The sequence below is a fragment of the Rattus norvegicus genome, chromosome 19 (genome assembly GCF_021556685.1).
Source record: "Rattus norvegicus strain SHRSP/BbbUtx chromosome 19, alternate assembly SHRSP_T2T, whole genome shotgun sequence".
Taxonomy (NCBI): domain Eukaryota; kingdom Metazoa; phylum Chordata; class Mammalia; order Rodentia; family Muridae; genus Rattus; species Rattus norvegicus.
The window spans coordinates 57,555,778-57,580,182 of record NC_141552.1 but is presented as its reverse complement, the minus strand read 5'-3'; the positions used below and the strand labels follow the sequence as shown (position 1 = coordinate 57,580,182).

The window sequence follows — 24,405 nt, the reverse complement described above, 5'->3', positions numbered from 1 at the left end:
ACTGCTGGCAACTGTTCTCTTCGAAGTAAAGACTCTGCTTAGTGATTTCCTTGTAGACGGTTCAAGTATGAAGTGTCTGTGTCTTTAAATGCAAAGGGAGAAGCGCAGGAAATAGCATTCATATGCAGACATACTCAGAGAAAGCGCACATACACACACACCGCACACACACTGTGGAGCACATCAATGGAAATGCTCTGAAGAGGCACAAAGATCCACCTCCCCGAGAATAAAGGCCAAGGCTGATTCTACTGAAGACTGAGCAACCAGTACCCAACCAGTACCCAGGGGTTGATAGGTGTACACGGAATGCACAAAAGACAGTAAAGGGGAGTTTGTGGGTCGACCTATCCAAACTTGCCTCACAAGTAGGTCACATGAGCACACACAGCAGGGAAGAAGCCTGCAGGGGGCATAAGTGCTCAATAAGCAGCAAACACTGTCCACTGTCCACAGAGGGTTTAGTGACTGTCAGCCAGGGCTGCAGACACCTGCTACAGACTTGCTGGCTGCCTCCAGGAGCAAACAGCTTTCTTACCTCTCTCACTGAGCGGAGAAGTCCAAGGTCAGGCTGCTGGAGAGGGCCCTCATGCTGGCTCCCAGGCTGCCTTCTCATACCACACTATGCCCTCACTAGACTGCTCTCAGGCCCAGTCTTGAAAGGGTACAAATCCATTCACACCCCACCTTAGGATTTAATCACATGCCTAAGGTACCTATCACTTCCACTCAGGGTCACTCAGGATTTTTTTTTTAATTTTATTTATTTTATGCCTATGAGTACATTGCTGCTGTCTTCAGACACATCAGAAGGGGGCATCAGATCCCATTACAGATGGCTGTGAGCCACCATGTGGTTGCTGGAAATTGAACTCAGGTCCTTGGAAGAACAGTCATGCTCCTAACTGCTGAGCCACCTCTCCAGCCCGTCGCTCAAGATTTTAAAACACTGTGAGCATTTGGTCCAGAACATTAACTCTGATTTCTCAAAATTCCTCAGAAACTTTAGATTTAAGTAAAATATCCTGATTTTAACATGTTGGCAAGAAAATAAATAAATAATTAAAATAGGTCATTAGTTTTTACCTGTCCTAAATGATAACCTGGAGCTCTGCTCTTAGCCAAATATCCCTACACACACACACACATGCACACAGACCACACACAGACACATACACACTACATACATGCACATATATACTATACACATGTATGCACAAACTACACACATGTACATATACTATATACACACACTACATATGCATGTGCCCATGCACATATGCCCATACATGTGGACACACACATACTACATGCACATGTGCATATATACACATACCTGTAAACAGACATCCACACTACACACACATGGACACACCACACACATACAAATGTCCAGACACACATGCACATTCTCACATAAACGTGACCAAACACATCGATCACTGGATTCCAGGGGACTCAGCAACAGATAACGTAGCACATGTTTTAGGTCTCTGTGGACCTTCCCGCCCTGGAGACACTCAAACTGGTATAGCTGCGGTTCCAGGGGACTTCTCCCAAAGCATAACTTCTCTAGACAAAACTTCCCAGACCAGAGACCCACTGAGGAAAGAAGTACAGAGGGACAGAGGTTCTTAAAGCTGTCACAGTCTGGATGTGAAATGTCCCCCACAGACAGGTGGCTGAACACCTGGTTCCCACCTGGTGATTCTGTTTTGACAGGTAACGGAGCCCTTTGGGCATAGGATCTTGCTGACAGAGACGGGTTAGCCATGAGGGACAGGCCTTGAGGACCAGAGTCCAACTTTACTTCCAACTGAACTTCCAGCAGGAAGTTAATTTCCTGATCCATCTAGATACCAACAAAGCATATCACAAGCTCTTCAGCCACGGAGCCTCCCCCACTATGGTGAACTGTACCCTGTGGAACCCGAGCCTAGGATCATGTCTGTCAGGATCTGTCACTATGACAAGAAATGTACCTGGTACTCTAACGCCGTTTCTGGGACAATGCATTGGCTATCCTAGGTACAGTAATGTCCCTCCTTGGACAATGTTAACATCCTGATCTTTGGGAATGTCACCTGACACAGCAAAGGGGATTTTGACAATGGGGTTAAATGAGGGGTCTCGAATGGAGGAAGGGTGGTCCTGGATTAAGGGGGAGGGGAGAAATACTGAATGTCATCACAGTAGTTCACAGACGGAGGCACTGAATGGCTAGAGCCCAGAGTGGAAGAATGGGTGGCTAGAGTGATGTGGGGAAGGTTGGAAGGTGGAGGATGGGGCTGTGACCGAGGGACACGGGCAGCTGCCAGGAGCTTGAGGAAAAGGGAGGAAATGGGTACCCCGACCCCCACCCCAGAGCCTCCAGGAGGACCAGCCCTGATAGCACCTTGACTTTAGCCCAGTAAGATGAACAAAAGTTCTGACCTCTGTATCTGCAGCGCAGAAACTTAAGTGTGTTTTAGGCCGGCAGGTGCGTGAAGATCTTTCAGAGCAGTGACAGGAAATGAATACTAAACAAACAGGGAAGAGTCGTATGACAGATGCCGTCTATGTGTACAGTCCTGTCGGCCTCGGTGCCTGGTGATGACGCACAAGCACGGCTGGCTCGCTCCAACCCTCATCAAGGGAAAATACAAAGGAAGGACAAAACGCGGGAACCCTGGCCAAGCAGCAATTACACTTGGTGAAAAAGGAGCCTCGTGCATGCAGACAATCAGCTCTGCAGGCGGAAAAGATGGTGTCTCTTGCCAAAACTCTGACTTGGCTCCTGGCTGAGACGTCTCTTGGAATGGATGTGTTACAGCACTCCCCGATGGATCTGATACTCAGCTTGGTAACTGCACATGGTGGAAATGTCTTCACTAACAACAGATCAAGCTGTAATGGCACGGGGGTTTGTTTGGTTGTTTTTTTTTTTTAATACATTGATGATCTCTCGGCCAAGACAAGCTTCTCACACCCGGCTGCCGAACTGAGAGCATACAGCTGGTTACTCTACAACATGGCCGCGCAGAAGTGCACAACGCAGTTAGAGGACAAGATGCTGGGCGATGCGGAAACTTTGGGAGGTTCATCCTTACAGACAGGGGTGGCTAACAGTGAGGCCCCTCCTTTTGTTTGTTTTTCTTTCTCTTCCCATTTGTGAGTGTGTATGTGATGCGCATGTAAGTGTGTATGCTTGCATAAATGTGGGGCACATGTGTGAGTGTGTGTGTGAGTGTGTGAGTTTGTGAGTGTGTATGAGTGTGTGTGAGTGTGTATGAGTGTGGGTGTGAGTGTGTGTGAGTGTGTGTGTTGTGTATGAGTGTGTGTGTGAGTGTGTGTGTGTTGTGTATGAGTGTGTGTGTGAGTGTGTGTGTGAGAGTGTGTGTGTGAGTGTGTGAGTTTGTGAGTGTGTATGAGTGTGTGTGAGTGTGTGTGTGAGTGTGTGTGAGTGTGTGTGAGTGTGTGTGCGAGTGTGTGAGTTTGTGAGTGTGTATGAGTGTGTATGTGTGAGTGTGTGAGTGTGTGTGTGAGTGTGTATGAGTGTGTGTGTGAGTGTGTGTGTATGAGTGTGTATGAGTGTGTGTGTGTGTGAGTGTGTGTGAGTATGAGTGTGTGTGTGTGAGTGTGTGAGTGTGTGTGAGTGTGTATGAGTGTGTATGAGTGTGTGTGTGAGAGTATGTGTATGAGTGTGTATGTGAGTGTGTGTGTGAGTGTGTATGAGTGTGTGTGTGTGAGTGTGTGTGAGTGTGTGTGTATGAGTGTGTATGAGTGTGTGAGTGTGTGTGTGTGTGAGTGTGCGTGTAGAAACATCCCCCATCACTCCTCTACCATACTCAATGAAGCAGGGACTCTCAGTCAAACCCAGAGCTCACTGTTGTGCCTAGTCAGGCTGAAACAGCTGCTGCTAAGCCCACTGGCATTGACTATGAGGATTTGAACTATGGCCCTCATGATTGTCAGGCAACCATTTAACCATTGAGCCATGTCCCCAGCTCCTTGAAGTCCCTCCTTTAAGATTATATTCACCCTTTGCTTCTATGATCATCAGGAAAAGCTTCCAGAATCAAGGTGGGACTCCCAGTTGACCAATCAGAAGAGAGCACCCAGTTCACATAAGAATTCTGCATCTCCCTGTGCACTGGCTCCATGCTGTAGGCAGACCAAGGCTTAGAAAACTAAAGGTCACCAGCACGAAACCACATGGCCCAAGAACTGACAGCACCTCCACCTGTGAACTCTCAACACAACTCCCTCATGGAGCTCCTGGATCTATGAGGAATCCCCCCTTCTTCCTACATCAAGTTTCCGCTTCTGACCCCCTGGATATCACTGTACGCAGGTCAACACCTGGTTAAGACTTTCTAGACATGAAAACCAAACCAGCCGCATAGCACAGTCCAGTTCTTCAACATCTGGCTCCCTTTCTGAACACCTCAGCACCCCTGAGGAAAAGCTATCGAGAGCTCCTAGAATGTTCCATCTACTAAAGGAATTAAAACACTCTCTCTCTTCCAACCTCAGGCCTCTTTCCCACAGCTGTGAGGTTATTTTCCTCCACAACCATAAGCGCCCTTATCCTAAAGAACTTTGTAGTATCCATTATTTGATCCATGCAAAACAGGCACAGAACCAGGAATGGTGACACATGCTTGTTACTCTGCACTCAAAGTCAGCCTAAGCTACAGGACCCCATCTTAACAGGAAAATGTGGGATCACTGAGATGGCTCAGGAAGTAAGAGCGCTCACAATCATGCCTAATGACCCGAGCTGGATCCCTGGAACCCACATAGTGGAAAGAGAAGTGACTCTTCAAGCTATCCTCTGTCCATACACACATATGTATGTGCATGCACACATGCACGTACGTACACACACACACACACACACACACACACACACACACACACACATGTAACTACAAAATGTTTTAAGAGACAGAGAAATTATAGTATCTAAATTTTACAAATGAAGAGCCTTATATTTAAAATACTAAAGTGGCCTGCCCTAGGTCACTTAACAAGCTCACTGCAGTCCTACTAGTTTTCTTCCTGCTATGTCCCAAGAGCCTCCAATCAAGGTGTGCACCTCTGGGTGCTGATAAAATTACACTCCAGCATTGACTCACTCTTGCGTATTCCAGGAGAGAGGAATAGCAACTCTGGACATTTAGTCTTAATGCAGTAGGCAGCCCTGCAAACCATCAGTTACTCGAACGAGTGTCCTAATGCCAGACTCAGAAACAACTGTGATCTGATTCATACAAGGGCTCATAGTTCAAGTCCCTCCATTCCCCCACTGACTGTGATACCTTTCTTCTCCAAGGCTACAGAAACAGCCTCATCGGATTTTATTTTTTCAGTTTTTGGGGGGTGTTTGTTTGTTTGCTAATGATGGTACTATCTGACTTTTAACCAAAAGGGGTAAAAATCTTTTCAAACTAAAGACCAGTCAATGCAGTTGTACAAATGATCAAAAAGATGACCCTGGGACTAATGCAGAGCTCCTGTAACAGCCTCAGGAGGACCTCAAAAGCATGAAGCTTGGAAACACCAAATTAATATAAGGACTCATTCTGGGCCCTGGCAGCTCCTACAGAAATGGCTGCAGGGTTAAGTGTCTGCAAGGGACCCAGATCTCCATCCTGAACAACCGCACGGAGGTGGAAAGACGGAAGGAACTATCTGTGTTGCTCATGCGCTGGAGGAAGTCACCTGGCCTGAGTCACTCAGGTAGGAAGAGGTGAGCAGTTTGAAAACTAGGTCATGCCTGCTTCCAGAGTCAGAACTCCTTGCCTGCCCCTCTCCAGACTGAAACCCGCCACCAATCAAGCCTGCCCTGCCTGTCAGCAGATCTATTTTTGGCACTGGTACAATTTCACTACGCGGGAGGTGGGCTCATCACATGAACAAGTGCACAGGAATGCTCTAGCGTGGTGTTACTAGCTTTCACAGATTGGGGGGGGGGGGTGGCGCATAGCCGGGAATCACCAATTCCTGGCTACTGTTTACCAGCCCCTCAAGCCCCACTATGAGCCAGCCAAGGGCTGAGCTGAGCATCCCTCCTCCATTCAGCGCTCAGGATTCGAGGGGTTGGGGGTGGGCTAAGCAAGGCGAACAGCCGAGAAGCCTAGTAGGGGACTTCACAGAGGCAGGCTGGGAAGTCAGGCTGGCTTCTCTATGAATTGCCTCTTGATCACAGGATTGAATATGTACTTAGAGTAACGGACACTGTGAGATAAATTAACTTCTAAGAGAAAGGGACATTTTGAAAATTAAATTATACTGTATGGAACGAGCAATCAATCAGCAATCAATATGTATCTGATAGCCATGCATACAAAATGAAAAGGCAATTCATAAAAGAATAAGTACAAATGGCCAGACGTGAAGAACCGGTCCATCTTAGGTGTCCGAGGCACAAGGATTTAACTGACAGGTTTTCTTTTCTTTTCTTTTCTTTTTTAATGCCCATCCCAAGATTGGCAGGGGCATGGAGAAACAACTGGCAATCAGGCTGGTACAACAATTTAGGGGTGCAGTGTCACAAATCAAGATATTAAGATTAGTGGGTAAATCAGTCGACTCAGCAATTCTCCTTCCACAGAATAAGGCTGCAGAGTGTCACAGATGGGTACAAACATTTAATTGCAAAATGTCTGCCTCCATTCTGCGGCTATTAAAAAGCTGGCATCTACCCAAATGTGGCACACTGGGGAGATAGCTGGGACCATCTGATGGAGTACTATGCAGCCATTTAAGAGGTGGGGTATGTAATGGCAGGGAAAGATACACTTCACAGCCCAAAAGAAAAAAAAATCACAGAGGAAAAGAGGACAGCCACTGCCTGGCATCGCAGACGCCCAATGCTAGCAACATGCTTCTCGCTGGAAAGGATTTTGAGTTGTTGCTGTTTATTTGGGGTGGGGGGCTCTATTTTCTACATTTCCCATAGAGAATACATTTAATAATAAAAATAAATCTAAAATTCGTTGAATGAGAAGACACAGAAAGCTAATTCCACATAATGGCTTGACTCTAATGGCAGGTGTCTGAATATAGTGTATAACAATATCCAAGAAGAAAGAGAAGCTAGACAGCCTGATACGCAAACACCATGAGACCTGGAACTGGCTCACGCCACGCACACCAGTGCTTGCCCTGTATCCCAGTTTGGCAAATCACTGTGGGGGGCTTCATTTGCTAAATCGAGGGAAATAATATGGGCAGGGGGAGCCCCAACTCTGTGAGGAACTTCTTGGTAACCTATGGGTGCCTTACATTAAGAGACCCTTGAAAGACGCCCCTGTACCCCAAATGCAATTCTGGAAAAAGTTGAGAACTCACACGGGGGCAATGTGCATGGCTGAGAAGGCACAACACAGGGTAAGACTCCTTCATACCGCCCGAGGGACAGCCAGAGGCCCCGCCCGCAAACGTCACCTTTATTATCAGGTCTGTGATAATCGCAAAGCCATCTAGTTTTAACAGTTTATTTCTTAAACAGGAGCACCTGCACTTGAGCGAACGGAACATCCTCACTCTCGTGAAACAGCTCCGCTCTGGTACAGATACACACACACACACACACAGGCCCATGGCATTTGAAGGCTCCCCCACTTTCAAGAGAAAGGAAGAAGTCACTGAGAAGGAACATAATATACACAACAGTATATAACAGAGCTTCATCCTGTCTCCACTTAAAATCTGAAGATAAACAGTTTATCAAGCCAAACCTACGTTCCTTTCTTCTGGGCCACAAATGACCTGCTCAAACTTTAATGGTAATACCACCCCACCCACCGACTGTGCAGAGGACTGGCTGCCCATTTCACAGTCTGGCTGTTGTGACTTCTTATTTAAGAAACAGACACCAAGTCCAAAAGGACGCATTTTCTTCTAGTAACAGAATGCGTATCATAAACAATCTAATTAAAATATATTATATCACACTAGATAAGACTGCTGGGCAAAAAATAAATAAATAAATAAGGTCACTGAGGCATTCTAAATGAACCTTAAACACAGGCATTAATATTTAAATCTTACAATACCCACTTAGAAAAAGAAATCAGATAATTGATAGGCCAGCACACTCAAAACCGATAATGCCAAGAAACACTGTCCTTGTGTAATTTGGCGGAACAAGCTGCTCCCTGAATACAATGGACCTTTTTGTTAAATGGACCTCTTCATCTTTGGCATTTTATACAAACAAAACAAAAACGCAAAGCCAAGAAAGAGAAAGAGAAAGATGACACCGGTCCTAGTCTTCAGCCAGGATTCTATCACTGAGACGGACTTGCCCTGAAAGATACTTTAGGGAAGGAAAGGGCACTATTTAACAAAAGGGAAAGCCAGGCTAGGCAACCAGGGAAGAAAACCATCCAAGTTCAACTGTCTCGAAGGGCAACAGTGCCCTCTAGTGGGAACAGTATAAACTAGGTAACCGGGGCTGCTTTTAGGTTAATTACAGAAAACAGTTGGGTGCATACTGTGCCATTCCATTACATAAAGGCAGGGAAGAATAGAATCGCTTTAATTTCATGTAGAACCGTTTCCAAGTTTGCATGTGACACCACCTCACCTTAATAAGGGAGAAATCAGATTTGTAAACATTTCTTTAAGTTAGGAGTTTGAGCTACTTTGTCATTTAAGCATAGCAAGAAGAACGTCATTTATTAAGCTGGCACTATAAAAAACTGAAAACCCAAACCCAAACGAAAATACGGAACTACTGGGGCCTCGGAGGACAGACCTGTCTGAAACCAACCAGAGCGGTACCCGTGGACGCATATACAAGAGTACAAACTAATCTGGGGCTGTGACTGACACGCGCTCTCTCTGCACCTACTCTGCTCCTAGCCAAGGTCAGCCAATTGCACCACAGCCATCGCTGTGGCTTTTCTAACTGGGCCCTGGTTTGGGTATTAAGCTTCCCAAGTACTATGATATCTAGGAATATTCGACAATTTTTAACTTTTGTGTAATGTCACTCAAGGACTTTTCAATACTATGAAAAGAATCTCAAGTTTCTGACCAGGTGTGGAGAAGACTGAGGCAGGAGAATGTCCCTGAATTGTAGGCTAGTCTGGGCTCTGTAATGAGACTGTCTCAAAGAAAAACAACTTCCAGTAGTTTCTCAGAAGAAAATAATTTCAGATCGCTTTAGCTAAGAGAATAGTTGCTACAGATATATTTAATTCCCCAGGGGTTTCGTTGATGATTTAGGGGCTTCCCCTTAGCTTAACAACAGAGTTCCCACAAGAAAGATGATACCCAAGGCTACAACAGCTCTTATGTCATCAACAGGAAAAGAATAGAATTGGGAATTCCAGGACCCCAAACACAAGGATGTGGGCTTCACTCAAAAAAGGGGACTAGCAGGTCAGTTCAGGCAGCCCCCTGCCTGGGCTCAGGGATCCTCTCAGTTCCTTAGAAAAGGCCGGTGCTGCTGTGTGGTCTCAAAGCAAATCAGATGAGAAAGGGCAGGATTTACTCCAGGCAGGTGGGAGTCCATCGCAGTGACGACAGACAAGACAAAAGTGTAGCTCTAACTTTGTTGATGTGGGAGCATCAACACTGTGCTGTGGAGTACTGCAGGGCTCTCAGCAAGAACAGCTCCTGAGTTTACTCTGCTTTAAAGAGAACAAATTGAGGGATGACTCACCTTGAGTGTGAACCTCTTTTATCTCAGAGGATGTGAACCTGGTGTGTGTGTGTGTGTGTGTGTGTGTGTGTGTGTGTGTGTGTGTGTGTGTGTGTGTATGTGTGTGTGTGTGTATGTGTGTGTCTGTGTATGTGTGTGTATGTGTGTACCAGCATGCGTGAAGGTGTAGCTCTACAATAAGTCCTGGAGTGATGACCACATAATAGAAATACCCAGAGAAAAGCTACCTTTGTTTTGCTGGACCTCTAGCTTAAAAATCAAAACCAGGCCAGGCTGTTTCAGAAGGAGACCACATATGATGCAGCCCAACATTATAAAAGTCTAGAAGGGGAGAGACTAAGCTCAGAAAGGAACCTAAATCAAATCTGAAGCACTCCGGGCTTCAGACGGCAGAAGAGAGTTCTGTCATTAGCACCAAACACCACACTGGAAATGTCTGATGTGCTCATAGCTGCTTTCAGGTTTCCACAGAGTTTACCAAAAGCCTGGCTGTTCCTCCAGGAAGACAACGGCAATATATCGGTCTCTATGAAGCAGCAATCGTACGGAACCCAGATGCTCCTCTGACAAAAAGATGGGCAGCTGCTGTCCAAGTCAAGGGACGTGTGACTGCCCTTGTAGAATGTGCTGCCGGACCAGAAAGTCAGCCTGAAGGTTCAAGGAGAGCAGCTTCACACACCTCTGTGCACACACAGCCAAATCTGCTCTGGGACAGGTTTAGCTTAGGAAAATCCACAGGCCCCAGGAAGACAGGAGACTCCCTAGTCTAAAACATTCCCTTTCCTGAGACTCCCCGGGACTTAGATGCGGTCATCTCCGTGTAGAAGCCGTTTCCTTTTTTTTTTTTTACAGAATCAGAGCCAGCCATGCGTAACTCCAAAGAGCCACAACCTCCTGCCCCCCTGCCCTGCTGTGCTGCACGCAGGGCAGTGAGCTTCTCCCTCGTCTACTGGTTAGCAGGCTCCGGCTCTCGATCTGCCAGCAGCAGCTCTGGATGAAGGGATGGCTCCCCCTGGAGCCTGAGATGCTGATCTCCACTGAGGTCCACAAGCTACAGCTTTCAGTCTAAGTCCTCAGGTTCAGAAAGCTGGTTGAACAAAGGTCAAGAGGAGAAGAGCGTTAGTTCCTGCGGAGACGAATTCTAATCTTGCAGCTCACTAAGAACACGGGTAGGGGTAGGTAGATACTGGTGGGACAACCCTTCCAGCTACTCATGATGTGCCGGTTACTCTTCCTGCAGCCTGGGCATCCGACATCAGCTAAATGGGCTCAGACAAGATGCTGAGGCAACCTGCTTTGGGTTCGGCTGGACCACCCAGTGCAGGGAGAGTAAGTGTTCTGAGTGCAGGCCCCACAGTAAAGACTTTGGGGGCCACATGATCCCTATTGCAATTTCTCAACTTCTGGTGATACCCTAAGTGTGCATGGCTGTGTTCCACTAGAAAACACCTACAAAATCAGGTAGGTCAGATTATGCCTGGAGGGCTGTAGTTGATTCACATCCAATACAGAAAGCTGAATTCAGCTGACAGCGGTAAAGCCAGCTCACATCAGTAAAGGGAAGGACTGGGAGCTGAGTGTGGGGGGTACGTCTGTAATCCTGGTGTTTGTGGTATGAAGATCAGAAGGTGGAAGCCAGCCTAGGCTATATCGCAAACTCAAGGCAGGGACACACAGCAAGACACTGTCTCCAAAACTAATGTTTTTTGCACTCCCATTGTACTTCTGCATTGCCTCTGACGCCTCCTACATTCTAGAACCATCCTGACCTTTCCTTCCTGCTTGGAACTGAGAATTACTCAATTGCCTTAGTACTATCAAGTATAAACATTCAAAAGTCAGCTTTGCATTGCTTACGGACAATTTGAGAGTCAGGGACAGAAGAGTCTGCTCAGAGCTCACATCAGAGGGGACAGGGCCCTGGAGAACCCAGTTTGTCGGTCAGGGAGCACACCCCTCCCTCTACCTCTCCTAGCTCCCACATGGAGGGGAGTGTGGAAAGGGCACTGCCACAACAGCACCCATGGACAGACGAGGAGTCTGTCTGTCGGGTCACAGGGGAGCAGACGAGGAGTCTGTCCAGGCACAGGAGGGTAGACAAGGTGTCTGTCCAGTCACAGGAGGGTAGACAAGGTGTCTGTCCGGTCACAGGAGGGTAGACAAGGTGTCTTTCCAGTCACAGGGGAGCAGACAAGGTGTCTGTCCGGTCACAGGAGGGTAGACAAGGGGTCTGTCCGGTCACAGGAGGGTAGACGAGGAGTCTGTCCGGTCACAGGGGAGCAGACGAGGTGTCTGCCGGGTCACAGGGGACTGTGCTCAGCATCCATGGTCTGCTTCACAGTCTGAGGACAAGCCTCCCTGCTGTGGCTCAAAGAAAGGATGGCCCAGGCGGGGCTTTCACAGAGGGCAACACCAGGAGTCTTGGGAGCAGAGGCTCATTCCGCTCTGCATTACACAGGCAAAACAAAGCAGTAATGGCAACTTATAAACGGGCAAGTTACACTGCTCTGGAGAAGGAAGTCTGTTATCTAGAAGCCACAGACTACCTGGACAAGGACACTTTCCAAGACTGCCTTTAAGGACAAAAGCCAACCCTGATATGACTAACAACCCCATGCCTATCAGCCTCCAGCTTCTTTAAGTCCAATCGACCTGCTGAAGAGGGAGGCTGATTTGTACACACTCCATGCCTGCAATTTGCAATGTATTATTCCAAAAATTAAGAATCAAAATCTTCAGCACTGGCCGAGTTATGCTTGGTGTCTGGAGAGGGAGGAGGAGTGACAGGCAGTTTCCTGAGGGAAAGGAGGGGCTGGAAACACTGCTGGCCTTCCTAAAGCCTTCTATAATCCATTCTTATGACTAGCCACACCAGTGGGACACTCACACCTCCTGCAGTGTCCACAACTGGGGCACAAGAAGGAAGTGTCAGAAGGAAGGGAAGAGTGGAGAGGTAGCACTTCTGCCTTTGCTCCTAGGGTCTGGGGAGCCTTTCGGATACACACATTTCTTCCCCACACTTCAGAACCTCCTTATCTCTCACCTCAGTCTCACCCAGACGTGAATCTTGTCCCATGCTCATCCAAGCACCTGAGCTGCAGATGGAGGACAGCAGACTTAGTCAAAGGTCTCCTAGCTCACATCAGACAGAACAGGCTGACTGGAACCATCACACACCTCACTGAAGAAAGGCTATCTGGGGGTTGGCAGGACGGCTCCCTGTTTAACCCAAGTACCAACACGGCAGCTCATAACCATCTCTATCCAACTCCAGATCCGAGTTATCAATAAGCTCTCAGGACTTTAAATGTGGTGTACACACACGCATGCCAACAAAAAACTGATGCACATGAAATAGAGAAAAGTTAAAATAAATAGATAAATAAAAACTGCCCAACTAAAAGACCAAGGGGATGAGATCATTTCATTTAATTCCTAGTGAGCTAAGTGTTAAATAAACAAAGGGAAATTTTCTTAAGTCCTCAAATCCTTTTTTACAAACTCACTCTACAGTATCCTGGGTCCACACCCAGACCCATAACAGTGCTTCTTGGCCTGGGGAGCTGGTCACTGTCACTAGTTCTGCAGCTCCACTGACAGCGTGAGAGTTATCCAGGCTCTAACCCAAGGCAGAGACTGAAAAGGACAAACTGGATGTACTCTGGGCTCAGGATGAGGACTGGGAAGTGACTTTATGGAAACGGCTTCCCATTGTTTAAAAAGCTTTCCCTCAGGAGCAGTCTGGTCAGGAGACCTACTCTGGGATGGCAGAGTCAAGCTCTGAGAGCCTGCCACACTGCAGAGTGGCTGGTCCGATCCGCTATGGTACCTCGCCTCCTGAGCTTGCTAGAAGAGGACACTGGGGACTCCAAAATCAGGAAAAAAAAGAGGAAAATAGAGAAAAGCTCATGAGGGAGCCCATGGGGGGCACTGTGACAGAGAGACAGATGGACAGAGAAAAACCTGACAGAGGACAAGCAGAGGACAGAGAGATGCAATTCTATTCTTCAATCTGAAGATACATATCCTATCCCACAGTTCAAACGCTGATGTCAGATGTCAATGGACCAAAACAAAACCCCATCCCTCGAGATGGCACAAGTGCTCATCTTGATGCTGTCACAGCACCAACGCAGGAAGCCACTGACCTCGCCATGGTCACTGTGGTTAAACAGAGGCGACTAGGAAGGTTCCTGCAGAGGTGAAGACAAGGACAAATTCTCCAGTTTTAGGAAGAAATACGATACGGTCACCAAGAGAAACCGATAGGCTCGGTGGCCAGTGGGAACCTGCAGTACCCTTGGATCCAAAGTCACAATTGCCGCCGTCCAGGATCCCATTACCAATCAATTCTGGTCTGAATAAGCCAGGTAATTGGAACACATCCATGCACCTCACAGACCGGGTCAAAACCTCTTAGCCAGAGCCTGTTGTCTCCAGTCCCTGAATACCAAAATAGCCATAGGCTTCTGCTGACTTCTCAGCTTTGAGCAACTTCAAGGTCAAGCCCCACAAGCCTCACACTGTAACACTGGGGTGGAGAGGGAGTGCGGTTTTAATGAGACAGCAGTTGAGAAAGCTGTAAGAGCCTCTGTAAATTGGAGATTCACCACCACCATTTCACTACAGTTACATTTAAGTGGAATTCAGTGCAGCACTCACAAAACATAAATAAATAAGGTAAGATGACAGTAAGCTACAGGCCTACCTATTCCTGAATTGGCTCCAGTAACCAGGACCACCTTGCCCGTGAAGTCGCGGCCCTGCAGTATCTCCATGGCGGTGGTGCTCCCGTCGTATCTCTGTCTGGTGGTCGGCTTGGTCGGATTATCATCCACGGTAAATGCCAATCTTGGATCCAAGTAGGTAGTTCTTTTATTTATGTGGCTGCAAAGAACAGTGAGAACACTGAAATCTATACAGCAAGGACCAGCAGTACAAGATAACCTAATACTTCAAACAATGCACCGAGGCTTACTGTCAAACATGGGGAGACCCAGAACCCGTTTGATCTACATTCTGGCCTACGAAAGGATGGTACTCTTGCCTGAAAACAGAGCCATGGAAGCCTCTCAGAACGACCTTGAAGGTACTGGGACACAGTAGGCCTCTTGGGTCTGACAGCAGCTTGCTGAAAAGCCTCTGAGTTTTTTACTGAATCCACATTAATATAAAAGCATCTATAAGATCTGTCAGCTCCTCTTGTCAATAGGCGTCCATGTAATTTCACTGGCCTGTGCTAGGGCCTAAACACACTGGTACATGAGGAGAAAATGAGATGACAGAAGTCTTAATAACTATAAAGCAGGCCAAACAGCAAGGTTTCAATTGCTTGCACTGTCAGACCATAGCCAAGCCACCTATGATAAGCACTGAACTTTTGATTTGGAATTAATCTAGAAACATAAAATATACTGGCACATAGAGATTATTGAATTACTCCTTTTAATACAGCTTTTACATTTTAAATGTATGACCTGGGTTCAATCCCTGAAACATACATGACAGAATGGAACAATTAACTCCCAGTTGTCCTGATATCCACCTGTATGCCATGTGCATGGACACATTCACATACACACACACTCTACACATATAGAATGTAGTACAAAAGTTATGTGCGTTTTTAGGATTTGAGATAAAGACCTTGAAATGCTACAATAAGAAGCCTCCTGAAATGCATGGGGTACTATCATTTAAGATGCTTGTATCTGATGCTATAATAGGAAGCCTCCTGAAATGCATGGGGTACTATCATTTAAGATGCTTGTATCTGATGCTATAATAGGAAGCCTCCTGAAATGCATGGGGTACTATCATTTAAGATGCTTGTATCTGATGCTATAATAGGAAGCCTCCTGAAATGCACGGGGTACTATCATTTAAGGCTTGCATCTGAGCACATGGCGTAAGCCCTGTGATCCCAGCTACTCAGGAGGCTGAGACAGTTACACTATGATTTCAAGGCCAGCCTGAACAACCTTGTGAGATCCTGTCTGACGACACTGATATGTGGCAGTGCTGGCTGGTATTGTGGCCCCTGGGATTCCACCTTGGTAGCCTGTAAGTGGCTACCAAGTAGTGGAGACAGTATTTGCACATGGAAACAAATCTACACTTCCTTTCTCTCAAGAGCTTGCCTAATGCTTATCCCAGCACACCCTACAGCAGGCTAGAGAATACCTAACCTTGTTCTAGCTTGCTTCCATAGTTCATACTCATTTTCCATTAGATCAGTAACTGGCTGATTCGGCCTACTGCCTGTTTCTGTAAAGTTGTATTAGGACACAGCAATGGCCGTTATTTTTGTGTTAAAACAGAAACCATGTAGTGCCACAGCCTAAACATACCTGATCCATTACAAAAAGGCTAGCTGATTCCTCTCTAGAGTAGGCCAAACAAACAAGCATGCTACAGAATTCCCTAGAGGGCACTGGCTGCCTGTCACCACCACAAACACACCCCAAGTTGAGATTCAGATGGTAGGGGTCTATGTGTACATCTAGTCGGTTCCTAAGAGCTGCCAATGGTGTGGGTCGGAGCATCCCATCTTGGAACCACTGCTCTGGGCCAGTGAAGAGGAAAGGACTCCAGAGAGCAGCTTTACAGGCTCGTGTGTGCACAGGAGGAGTCTGGCTGCATGGAGCCTAAGAATTTCGACAGCCAAGTTGTCCAAGGAAAATGCAGGAAGGGATAATTGTAGCATAAAACTAAAGAAGTGACATCCCTGTCTTGATAAGCGAAAGGACTTTTACAAATCAAGGAAGAAGAAATCCTTTATAATCTAATAGGCAGTGAAGAACATCCACCTAATCACTTGCCAGAGAGGCTGCCCTGCTAGGGCTGCATATGGCTGCTCAGACTGCAAAGCAGGCCCTGGCCTACCTGCTCCCAGAGTGGGAGATGAAGTGGGAGGGAGCGATTAGGTTTGCTGACAAAACACTCCTCCAGGTGAGCATATTGCTACGACTATCACTATTACTTCATGGATAGTAACAGGCAAGGCCAAAACCAATTACCCAAGATGCAATCCACAGACCACAGGAAGTTCAAGAAGGATGACCAAAATGCAGATACTCCCATTCCTTCTTAAAAGGGGGGAAAATATCCATAGGAGGGGATATGGAAGCAAAGTTTAGAGCAGCGACTGAAGGAACAACCATTCAGAGCCTGCCCCACATGTGGCCCATATATATACCCACCAAAATTAAATAAGATTGATGAAGCTAGAAAATGCATGCTGAAAGGGACCGGATATAGATCTCTCCTAAGAGACACATCCAGAGCATGTCCAATACAGAGGTCAATGCTGGCAGCAAACCACTGAACTGAGAACAGGACCCCCCTGGGGAGAACTAGAGGAAGGATTGAAAGAGCTGAAGGATCTTCCAACCCATAAGAACAACAATGCCAACCAACCAGAGCTTCCAGGGACTAAACCACTACCTAAAGACTGACATGGACTGACCCATGGCTTCAGATGCATATGTAGCAGAGAATAGCCTTGTTGGGGCACCAGTGGAAGGAGAAGCCCTTGGTCCTGCCAAGATTGGACCCCCAGTGCAGGGGAATGGTGGGGGGAGGGGGCAGCAAGGCGGATGGATGGGGGGGGAATACCCATATGGGGGGAGAGAGAGGGGATGGGGGGCTTATGGACAGGAAACCAGGAAAGGGAATAACATTAGAAATGTAAATAAAGAAATATATCTAATAAAAAAATGAAACGAACTGTCACTGTAGTGCTAAAAATCTGGAAGATAAAGTTCCGGAGACGACACAGCAATTACAGAGCACTTGCTGCCCAACCCTGAGGACTGGGGTTTGGAACACAGCACCCATACAACAGTCTGGGATCCCATGTTTGCACACCTGTAACTCCAGCTTCAGAGGCTGAGGTTCAGGGAGAGACCGCGCCTAAAGGGAGATTTGTAGACTGATGGGAGAGGAGCCTGACACCCTCATACAGCCACACAGACATATCAATCAATCCTTTGTAAAAATGTTAGGAAGGCTCGGGACAAATGGCTTAAAGAAGAAAAGGAAGGAAAGAAAGAAAAGCAGTGGTCCAATCAAGAACAATGAAAACCTAGGGAAATCTTCACGCAACTCCCAAAAAATCATGCTGTCTCTGAAAAGCTAAGTTTTTGTTCAACCTTAGAGAAAAGACAATTATATTACATTAGGGGTGTGCTTAGGGAATACCACACCACAATCCACGTGGCAGGTGAGTCACGTGTGAAGGGCTGTGCTGTCCTGACCCCAAAACCTTAGTGTACAAAGAAGGGTGGAAGCCTGAAGACTAGAAGAAAAAAAAAAAATCACAAAGCTCGAAAAGGGGGTTACTCTTGCTGGTAAAACAGGTCTGTATGGCTTCATATTTTCCTACAGTCAATGTAGGAAATTATAACTGAAAACTCCTCTTAAAAGTCAAACTGGCTGTGCTTCTACATAGACACTTACTCAACAAAAAACACTTGTCCGTTCTCGTCGGTCTCCTGCTCCCATCCATACGGCAAGTCTGAAACACAAGAAAGATTAACAGTGTATGTGTAGGGAATGAAGCCAAGTCGCACCCCAAGGTCAGGAAGGATATCCCTCTTATCTCTGGCCCCCTAAACCCTCTGGAACAGGATGCTCTGGTCACTTGCTTCAAGGGTGGCAGTCAGAGAAGACCCAGCATCCCATCTGGAATTCACATTCTGCCTCCTGCTTTAACCGAAACCCTTGATCACTCTTCAGCGTTCTCTCAGCTCCTGCTTTTACACCAGGCCTCAGCAGAGGCTCCCAAAGCTCACAGCCATGGCTGCATTACACCAGACATGAGCAATGGAGTGCTGACCCAGGCTGTCTTGCACCATGCTGTAAAGCCATCCTGTCATTTTCATGAACGAGCTCATCTGTCCTCACTTAGACCCTGAGGGGCTTCAACCCCTTTGTTTTTAGTCAGTACTTCGACTCCATGGACTGGGTACTGCCTCAGAAACATCTTTCTCTATCACCTACACCTAGAGCAATTACTCCCATGGTGCAACTGCAGAGAAACCCAACAAGTCAAAGCTCCAATTGTCTCAATAAACTTTGCTGAAAGCCATAAGGCATCCTCCTGTCCATCTCAAGATCTTATCTTCTCCTTTTGCCAAACCCACCATGCTCTCAGACTGAGAGCCTTGCTCCTTGATGGCCACCCAGCAGACAGCCAGGGTTAACTGCCACCTCACCACCTCCCACATCTCCCCTAGCTGATGAATGCTTCAGACACAGGCCTCTGGGCTTCGGGCAGCAGACGGACCTCCTGCAACTCGTTTTCTCTTCCCGGTTTTCGGATGTTCCCACTGGGTCTTTTCCTCGGTGTGACTGTAAGAGACCCACAATAGAGAAAGTTAACACTGCTAAAATATAGTCATTGTACATCTGGGTCTCTTCCTGCTACAGCTGGAGTAGTGAGAACAGACAGAAGGAAACACTCAGAACAGAAAGCTTGCTGACTACATCAGGTCAGAGGCCTCAGGTTGTAGGTCAGAAGACTCAAACCTGAAGGAATCTTGCAGGACAGGTAGGGAGCTCACCGGGAGAGCAAAGGGGACTAGGTCCCAGCTAGAGTCCACTTTACAAATCTCTGTGAAGCACAGTTCTAGAAAGACATTTTGCATTTCTTCTCCCTTTATTTAAGGATATACTGGTAATCTCCAGTATCTGGTTTATAATGATCATATTTAAATACTAAATGCAGCTTAAATATTGCATTGTTAAAGTTTATATTGCTTGTTCTTTTTACTTTGTTGAGTTTTGGTTTTTTGTGGTTTGTTTTGGTTGTGTTTGGAGACAAGGCTGAACTCACCATGTAGCCACGGATGACATTAAACACTGATTTTACTGTCTCTACTTCCTAAGTACTAAAATTGCAGATGTGACTTTTAAAATGTACTTTCTGGGCTGGCAAATTGGCTCAGGAGGAAAAAGGGCTTGCCATGCAATCCTTGGGACCCCAGTTTGCTGCCTGGATCCCACGGAGGATGAAGAGGTGTGGTTCCTGGATGCTGTCCTCTGACCTCCACCAATACCATGGCATGCACACAGACACAGTTACACTTATACACACACACACACACACACACACACACACACACACACACACACACACAGAGAGACATATTTTAAGTCTATATTCTGGCCCCAGGTATGACTTCCGTGTCTCATTAATCTCTGGGTCCTGAGGACATTAAGGACATTAAGAGTGTAGTGAGACAGTAGCACAGGTCACTTAGCTATGACAAGATGACCATGGATCTGTGTACACTCGGTCTGACAACACAGCCCCTATGGAACACTGCTCCACTGACTCCATTTCTCAGCCATCACTTCCTGTCATTTGCAGAATGGGGCTGTCTCAAGGGCACTGTTCAAATGGTCTCTTGGAGCAATCATTATAGTAAAATGGTAGCTGTCATACATTCTATTGGTAAATTGTCACATGCTGTCCAAGCTCACTGAAAGCAGACTCTGGTATCAAGGAGGCTCACCCTTACAAGGCTCCAGTGTGTTTATTTCACATGCCCTTCAAAAGCTCCCAAGAGACTAATGGGCTCCCCAGTCTGTGACAGGAAGAAAGGAAAACAGCAGACAGCTAAGGGTATTAAAAAACACTTTGTCCTTGAACAGAGCTAAAAGATTCCCAAGTGCCTTCCCTCAGCTACTGTTTATCCCACAATGTAAGAAATGCCTACGGCTAAGGGAAACATGGAGAATGCATACCAGGCAATAGGGACTCCACCACGGCCTCAGTCAGGGCTCCCAGATGTGGCCTGGTGCTGTACACACCTGACTGAAAGCTTTACTTCTCTCTCAGTTGGGCTCTTCCAGCCACTTTCTGATGGCACTGTGAGTACTCTATTGATAACATTTTGCCACCCACGGCTTCTCTCTGTCTGCTACTTGCTGTTCATTTTTTACTTTTGCTCGATTCACATTTAATAAAGTGAAAGTACAGCTGTAATAGATCATTCTCCTTAAAAAATGGAGCAAAAGCTAGAACCTCCTGTCACCAGTGAGAGGGCATCCTACCGTGAGGGAAACAGCCAGGCACTGAAGGAGGCATTCAAAGGTTTAGCTTGATTTCCTTAAATGTGCCCTCAAAAAGGGAGTAACTGTATTACTTCATCATCAGCTGACGAGATGCCCACAGTCTCTAGGGCTGAGACTCCGCACACAGGGGTCCAGGTAGGAGCACCCAATGCAGGATCCCTGGCACGCCTGTACCACTGTACCCCCTGCTCATACAATCCGCTTACGTTTGCAGAACCATTCAGTCCTTCTGAAGACTCGGAATCAATGGCACTCCCTGGCTCCAGAACATCATGGGCTCTAGAGTTGGATAATAGGATCCGAGTCCTCAGTGAAGCATAGGAGGGCCTCTGCAAACTGATTCCTTCCTCGCCAGTCTTGGGCTTTACAACCCCGAACCTTATACCACAGAAAGAGGCCTGCCTGGGGTCTCTCCTCCCACTGTCCCCTCCACCTGCCTGACTTCCTACCACCTGAACCCACCTTCTGAGACACAGGGCAAGTGACACTTCTCCTAGGCAACCTCCCTTACCCACTCACACACCTCATGCTGGACACACTGCCATGGAACTGTATAATTACAAGTCATCTGTCCGTCTTATAGGGCTCCTTAAGAATGACAGCTGCATCACACTTAGCTGGACATCACCAGTGCCCACCAACCAGCCCAGCACTTGAATGAACGAACTCACCAAAGCTTTTCTATTTTCTATTTCTTTCTATCTGGCCACCAGGGGCAGCAGTGAGTATCTTTGAGTAGCTGCAAATCTCAACCTCTTAGTAGGAGACCCCAGGGCACAAACTAACTCCTAATTTGATAATAAGGCAAGAAAGCTGTCTTTTAAATTTTTCTGACACCAGGTAGGATGGTGCAAACATGTAATTTCATATCTGGAAGGTGGAGGCAGGAGGCATCAAGAACTATGTCATCCTGGTTACATAAAAAAAAAAAAAAAAAAAAAAAATCTAGGCAAGCCTGGGCTACGTACGGGAAGCACTGATAGACAAAACTGTAACACATGCCATTAACCCCAGAGGCTGGAAGATCTGTGAGTTTGAAGCCAGTCTGGTCTACATGTTTTTAAGTTAATTATTAAAAACTAAAAATACACATTATAGATGTTAGTAGAATAATTTGATTTCTGAAAGCCAAGAGATAATATACTCTCATGGAAAGCTTTTAAAAAGATTGAGTCTCCTAGCTTCTGTTGTGTTCATGCATACTCTGACCCCAACCCAGGAGAACTGGGAGCTCAACCTTGGCCAGCTAACAAGTTAAGGACAACCTAAACTACATGAGACTCTGTTTTAAGAATGTTTTACAGATACATAAGAAAATAGATGAAATATTTGAGAAGAACACCAGGGAAAGTACACAATATACATAAGAAAAAAGAGGTCGTGAAACTCGGGGTTGGAGGCAGACAGACATCTTGGAAGGCAGCTAGGGAGAGGGACCATGGCTAGGTAACACGAGTGGTGAACTTCCAAGATGGCCAGCTTCTTCCTCACCCTTCTTAAGTGAGTGGAATGAAAGCCTGGCATCTTAAAACAAAGTCCTTGTGGGTTTCTTCTCCTGCTATTCAGCCCCTGCTGATTGACTGGCTCAGTAAGTTCAAGGCCACAACAGGACAAGTTTGTTACCCAAGAGTTGTGGGCCAACCAACGGTCTTATCTTTTTTCAAACCAACTCTTAAATTAGAGTGTGAAAACTCTTCAGTGACTTAAAACAAATAAAGGCCCCCAAGAAGAAGCTGGGTCTCTTGGCTTCCGCAGTTCCCACTCTGCTTTTCCAGTCCTTTTCTCCATGTGTGTCTGCCCTGTGAACATGATTCCTCCCCATAGAAGGCCTTTCAGCCCACTGACTGTGCCTGCTGCTTGCTGTCCGAGGTGCTGGAGAGTTCTCCACTGCTGCCTGTTCCATTGCTAATTTCCCCCTGCCTTTCAATTCTCTAAAGGGCAGAGAAAAGGAACCCCATCAAGAGTCCGAGGCTGTCTCAAAACCCATCACTTTGTACATTAAATATCTACTTGTTAAAAACGAACAGATCACCCCAAGCGTAGAGTCAGCTGCAGTTGGTTCTCTATGGAAACTCAGTGTCTGTATTGAAGACCCTACCCGGATACTGGGGGTTGGGGGTGGGATTACACAGGCCTACATACACAGTGAGACCCTGTAAAAACAGGTGGATCTGTGAAAGTTCAAGGCCAGCCTCATCTACTAAGCTAGTTCCAAGCCAGCAAGTTTACATAGTGAGATCCTGCCTCAGAAAAGGGAATATGTATGGGGTAGGGAGGAGGGAGAGACGACCCAGGTAATTGGATAATTCCAATTATCAGGCCTATGCAACTTTACCACAGATTCAGGCCCAACTAACAGAAAATACCTGCTGGCCAAGTGACCTACAACCCACTAGCCTCTCCACTGAGCGCCTTATGCACAGCATAGACTCATTCTTGGGTCAACTCATCTCACAGATTAGGAAAGCAGAAAGCCAGGGCTTTCAGTGGCCCAAGGTCACGGTTAGCCAAAGAGAAAGGCTCTGAAATTTCCAAAACTTCCCTTGGAAACCACTGTAAGCCATCCAGGCCATCTGCTTAAAAATACAGACTTGTGGAACCTCCAACTCGGGTCCCCTTGGCGGGAGTTTGGCTTTGAAGTTTTCTCTATTTCCTCTTCAGAGGAGGAGTAAGACGTACGAGCCACAACCGCGCGGTGCAGTGCCACACAGTGAGCAGCAGGGGGCGTGCTGCGGGTGGCCAGGTGACCGGACCTTGACCCAGACCCCATAACAACGGGGGACCCTGGGACAGGAGACTGGCAATCTGGATGCGCGTGCCCGCCCGGCTGGGCAGCGCAGGGTCCAGGCCTCGCAGGACACGGCTCTCAGGAACGCCGCTCCAGGCCGCTTACTTGGCGTAGTACACCCAGCCGTCCTTGGTGGTTCTCTCCTCCCAGCCCGGAGGCAGCTCATCCTCACTGTCCGTGTCATCCAGGCCCGCATAGCGCAGAGCTGCCATGCTGGAGATAGAAGTAGCCGCCTGCTCTCCTCAGCAACTCACTCTGGCTTCAACCGCGCTGCGCGCGTCAGGAACCAGACCGCTCGCGCCTGCGCGCTGCTCACCCAGCCGGTCCGCAGCTGCAATCCAGTTTCCTGGTTTCGCGGCGACTGGCGGGAAAGGGGGCGGAGCCTGAGAAGAGCGGTGGTGGGAACGCGGAAGAAATCGACCGGCCGTCAGGCTGGAAGGAAAAACAGGAACGGCTCAGAAACGGGATTAAGCTTCCTCAAGGGGCGTGCTCACCCAGTCACCCTGCAGGACTCTGCACGTTGCTGGGCGACCCGAAAGCACTTCCTTATTGTTTTACCCAATCCCGAATGTGTCCCAGCAATGGGGTATCCTGGGAAATGTAGTCCAAGCTCAACTAGACTCTACAAGGGAAAAAAGGGAGGTTCTGATGAGACTGTCCTGAGCTCCAGCTCCTTTCCATGCCATGCAGGCGTGCATGCTCAACCTTATGACACTACGACACGATACTGCGACACTGTCATATCCAAAATTTACACTGGAATATCCCTGAATCGAATTCCAAATAAGAAAAAGAAAAGAAAAACCTCACAATGTTGAAACTTTACAACTTTTGTATTGGGTCGTATTTATTCTTATCCTGGTGACGTGCTGCC

The 24,405-nt window shown here is 47.1% G+C and overlaps 1 protein-coding gene across 30 annotated transcripts in view; it reads right to left on the bottom strand.

The window, feature by feature from the left end:
* The window catches only part of Wwox (WW domain-containing oxidoreductase), a 927,977-nt gene extending 904,153 nt beyond the window's left edge, over positions 1-23,824 (bottom strand). For 21 of the 30 annotated variants that reach the window (XM_087594224.1, XM_087594226.1, XM_087594223.1 and 18 more), the window contains exons 1-4: positions 23,637-23,824; positions 18,951-19,015; positions 18,122-18,179; positions 14,370-14,548 (exon numbers count right to left, since the gene is read on the bottom strand). In XM_087594224.1, coding sequence (XP_087450350.1) covers positions 14,370-14,548; positions 18,122-18,179; positions 18,951-19,015; positions 23,637-23,743 — 409 coding nt within the window. In that variant the 5' untranslated portion in view covers positions 23,744-23,824. 30 annotated transcript variants of the gene reach the window in all.
* Positions 23,825-24,405: the final 581 nt, after the last annotated feature.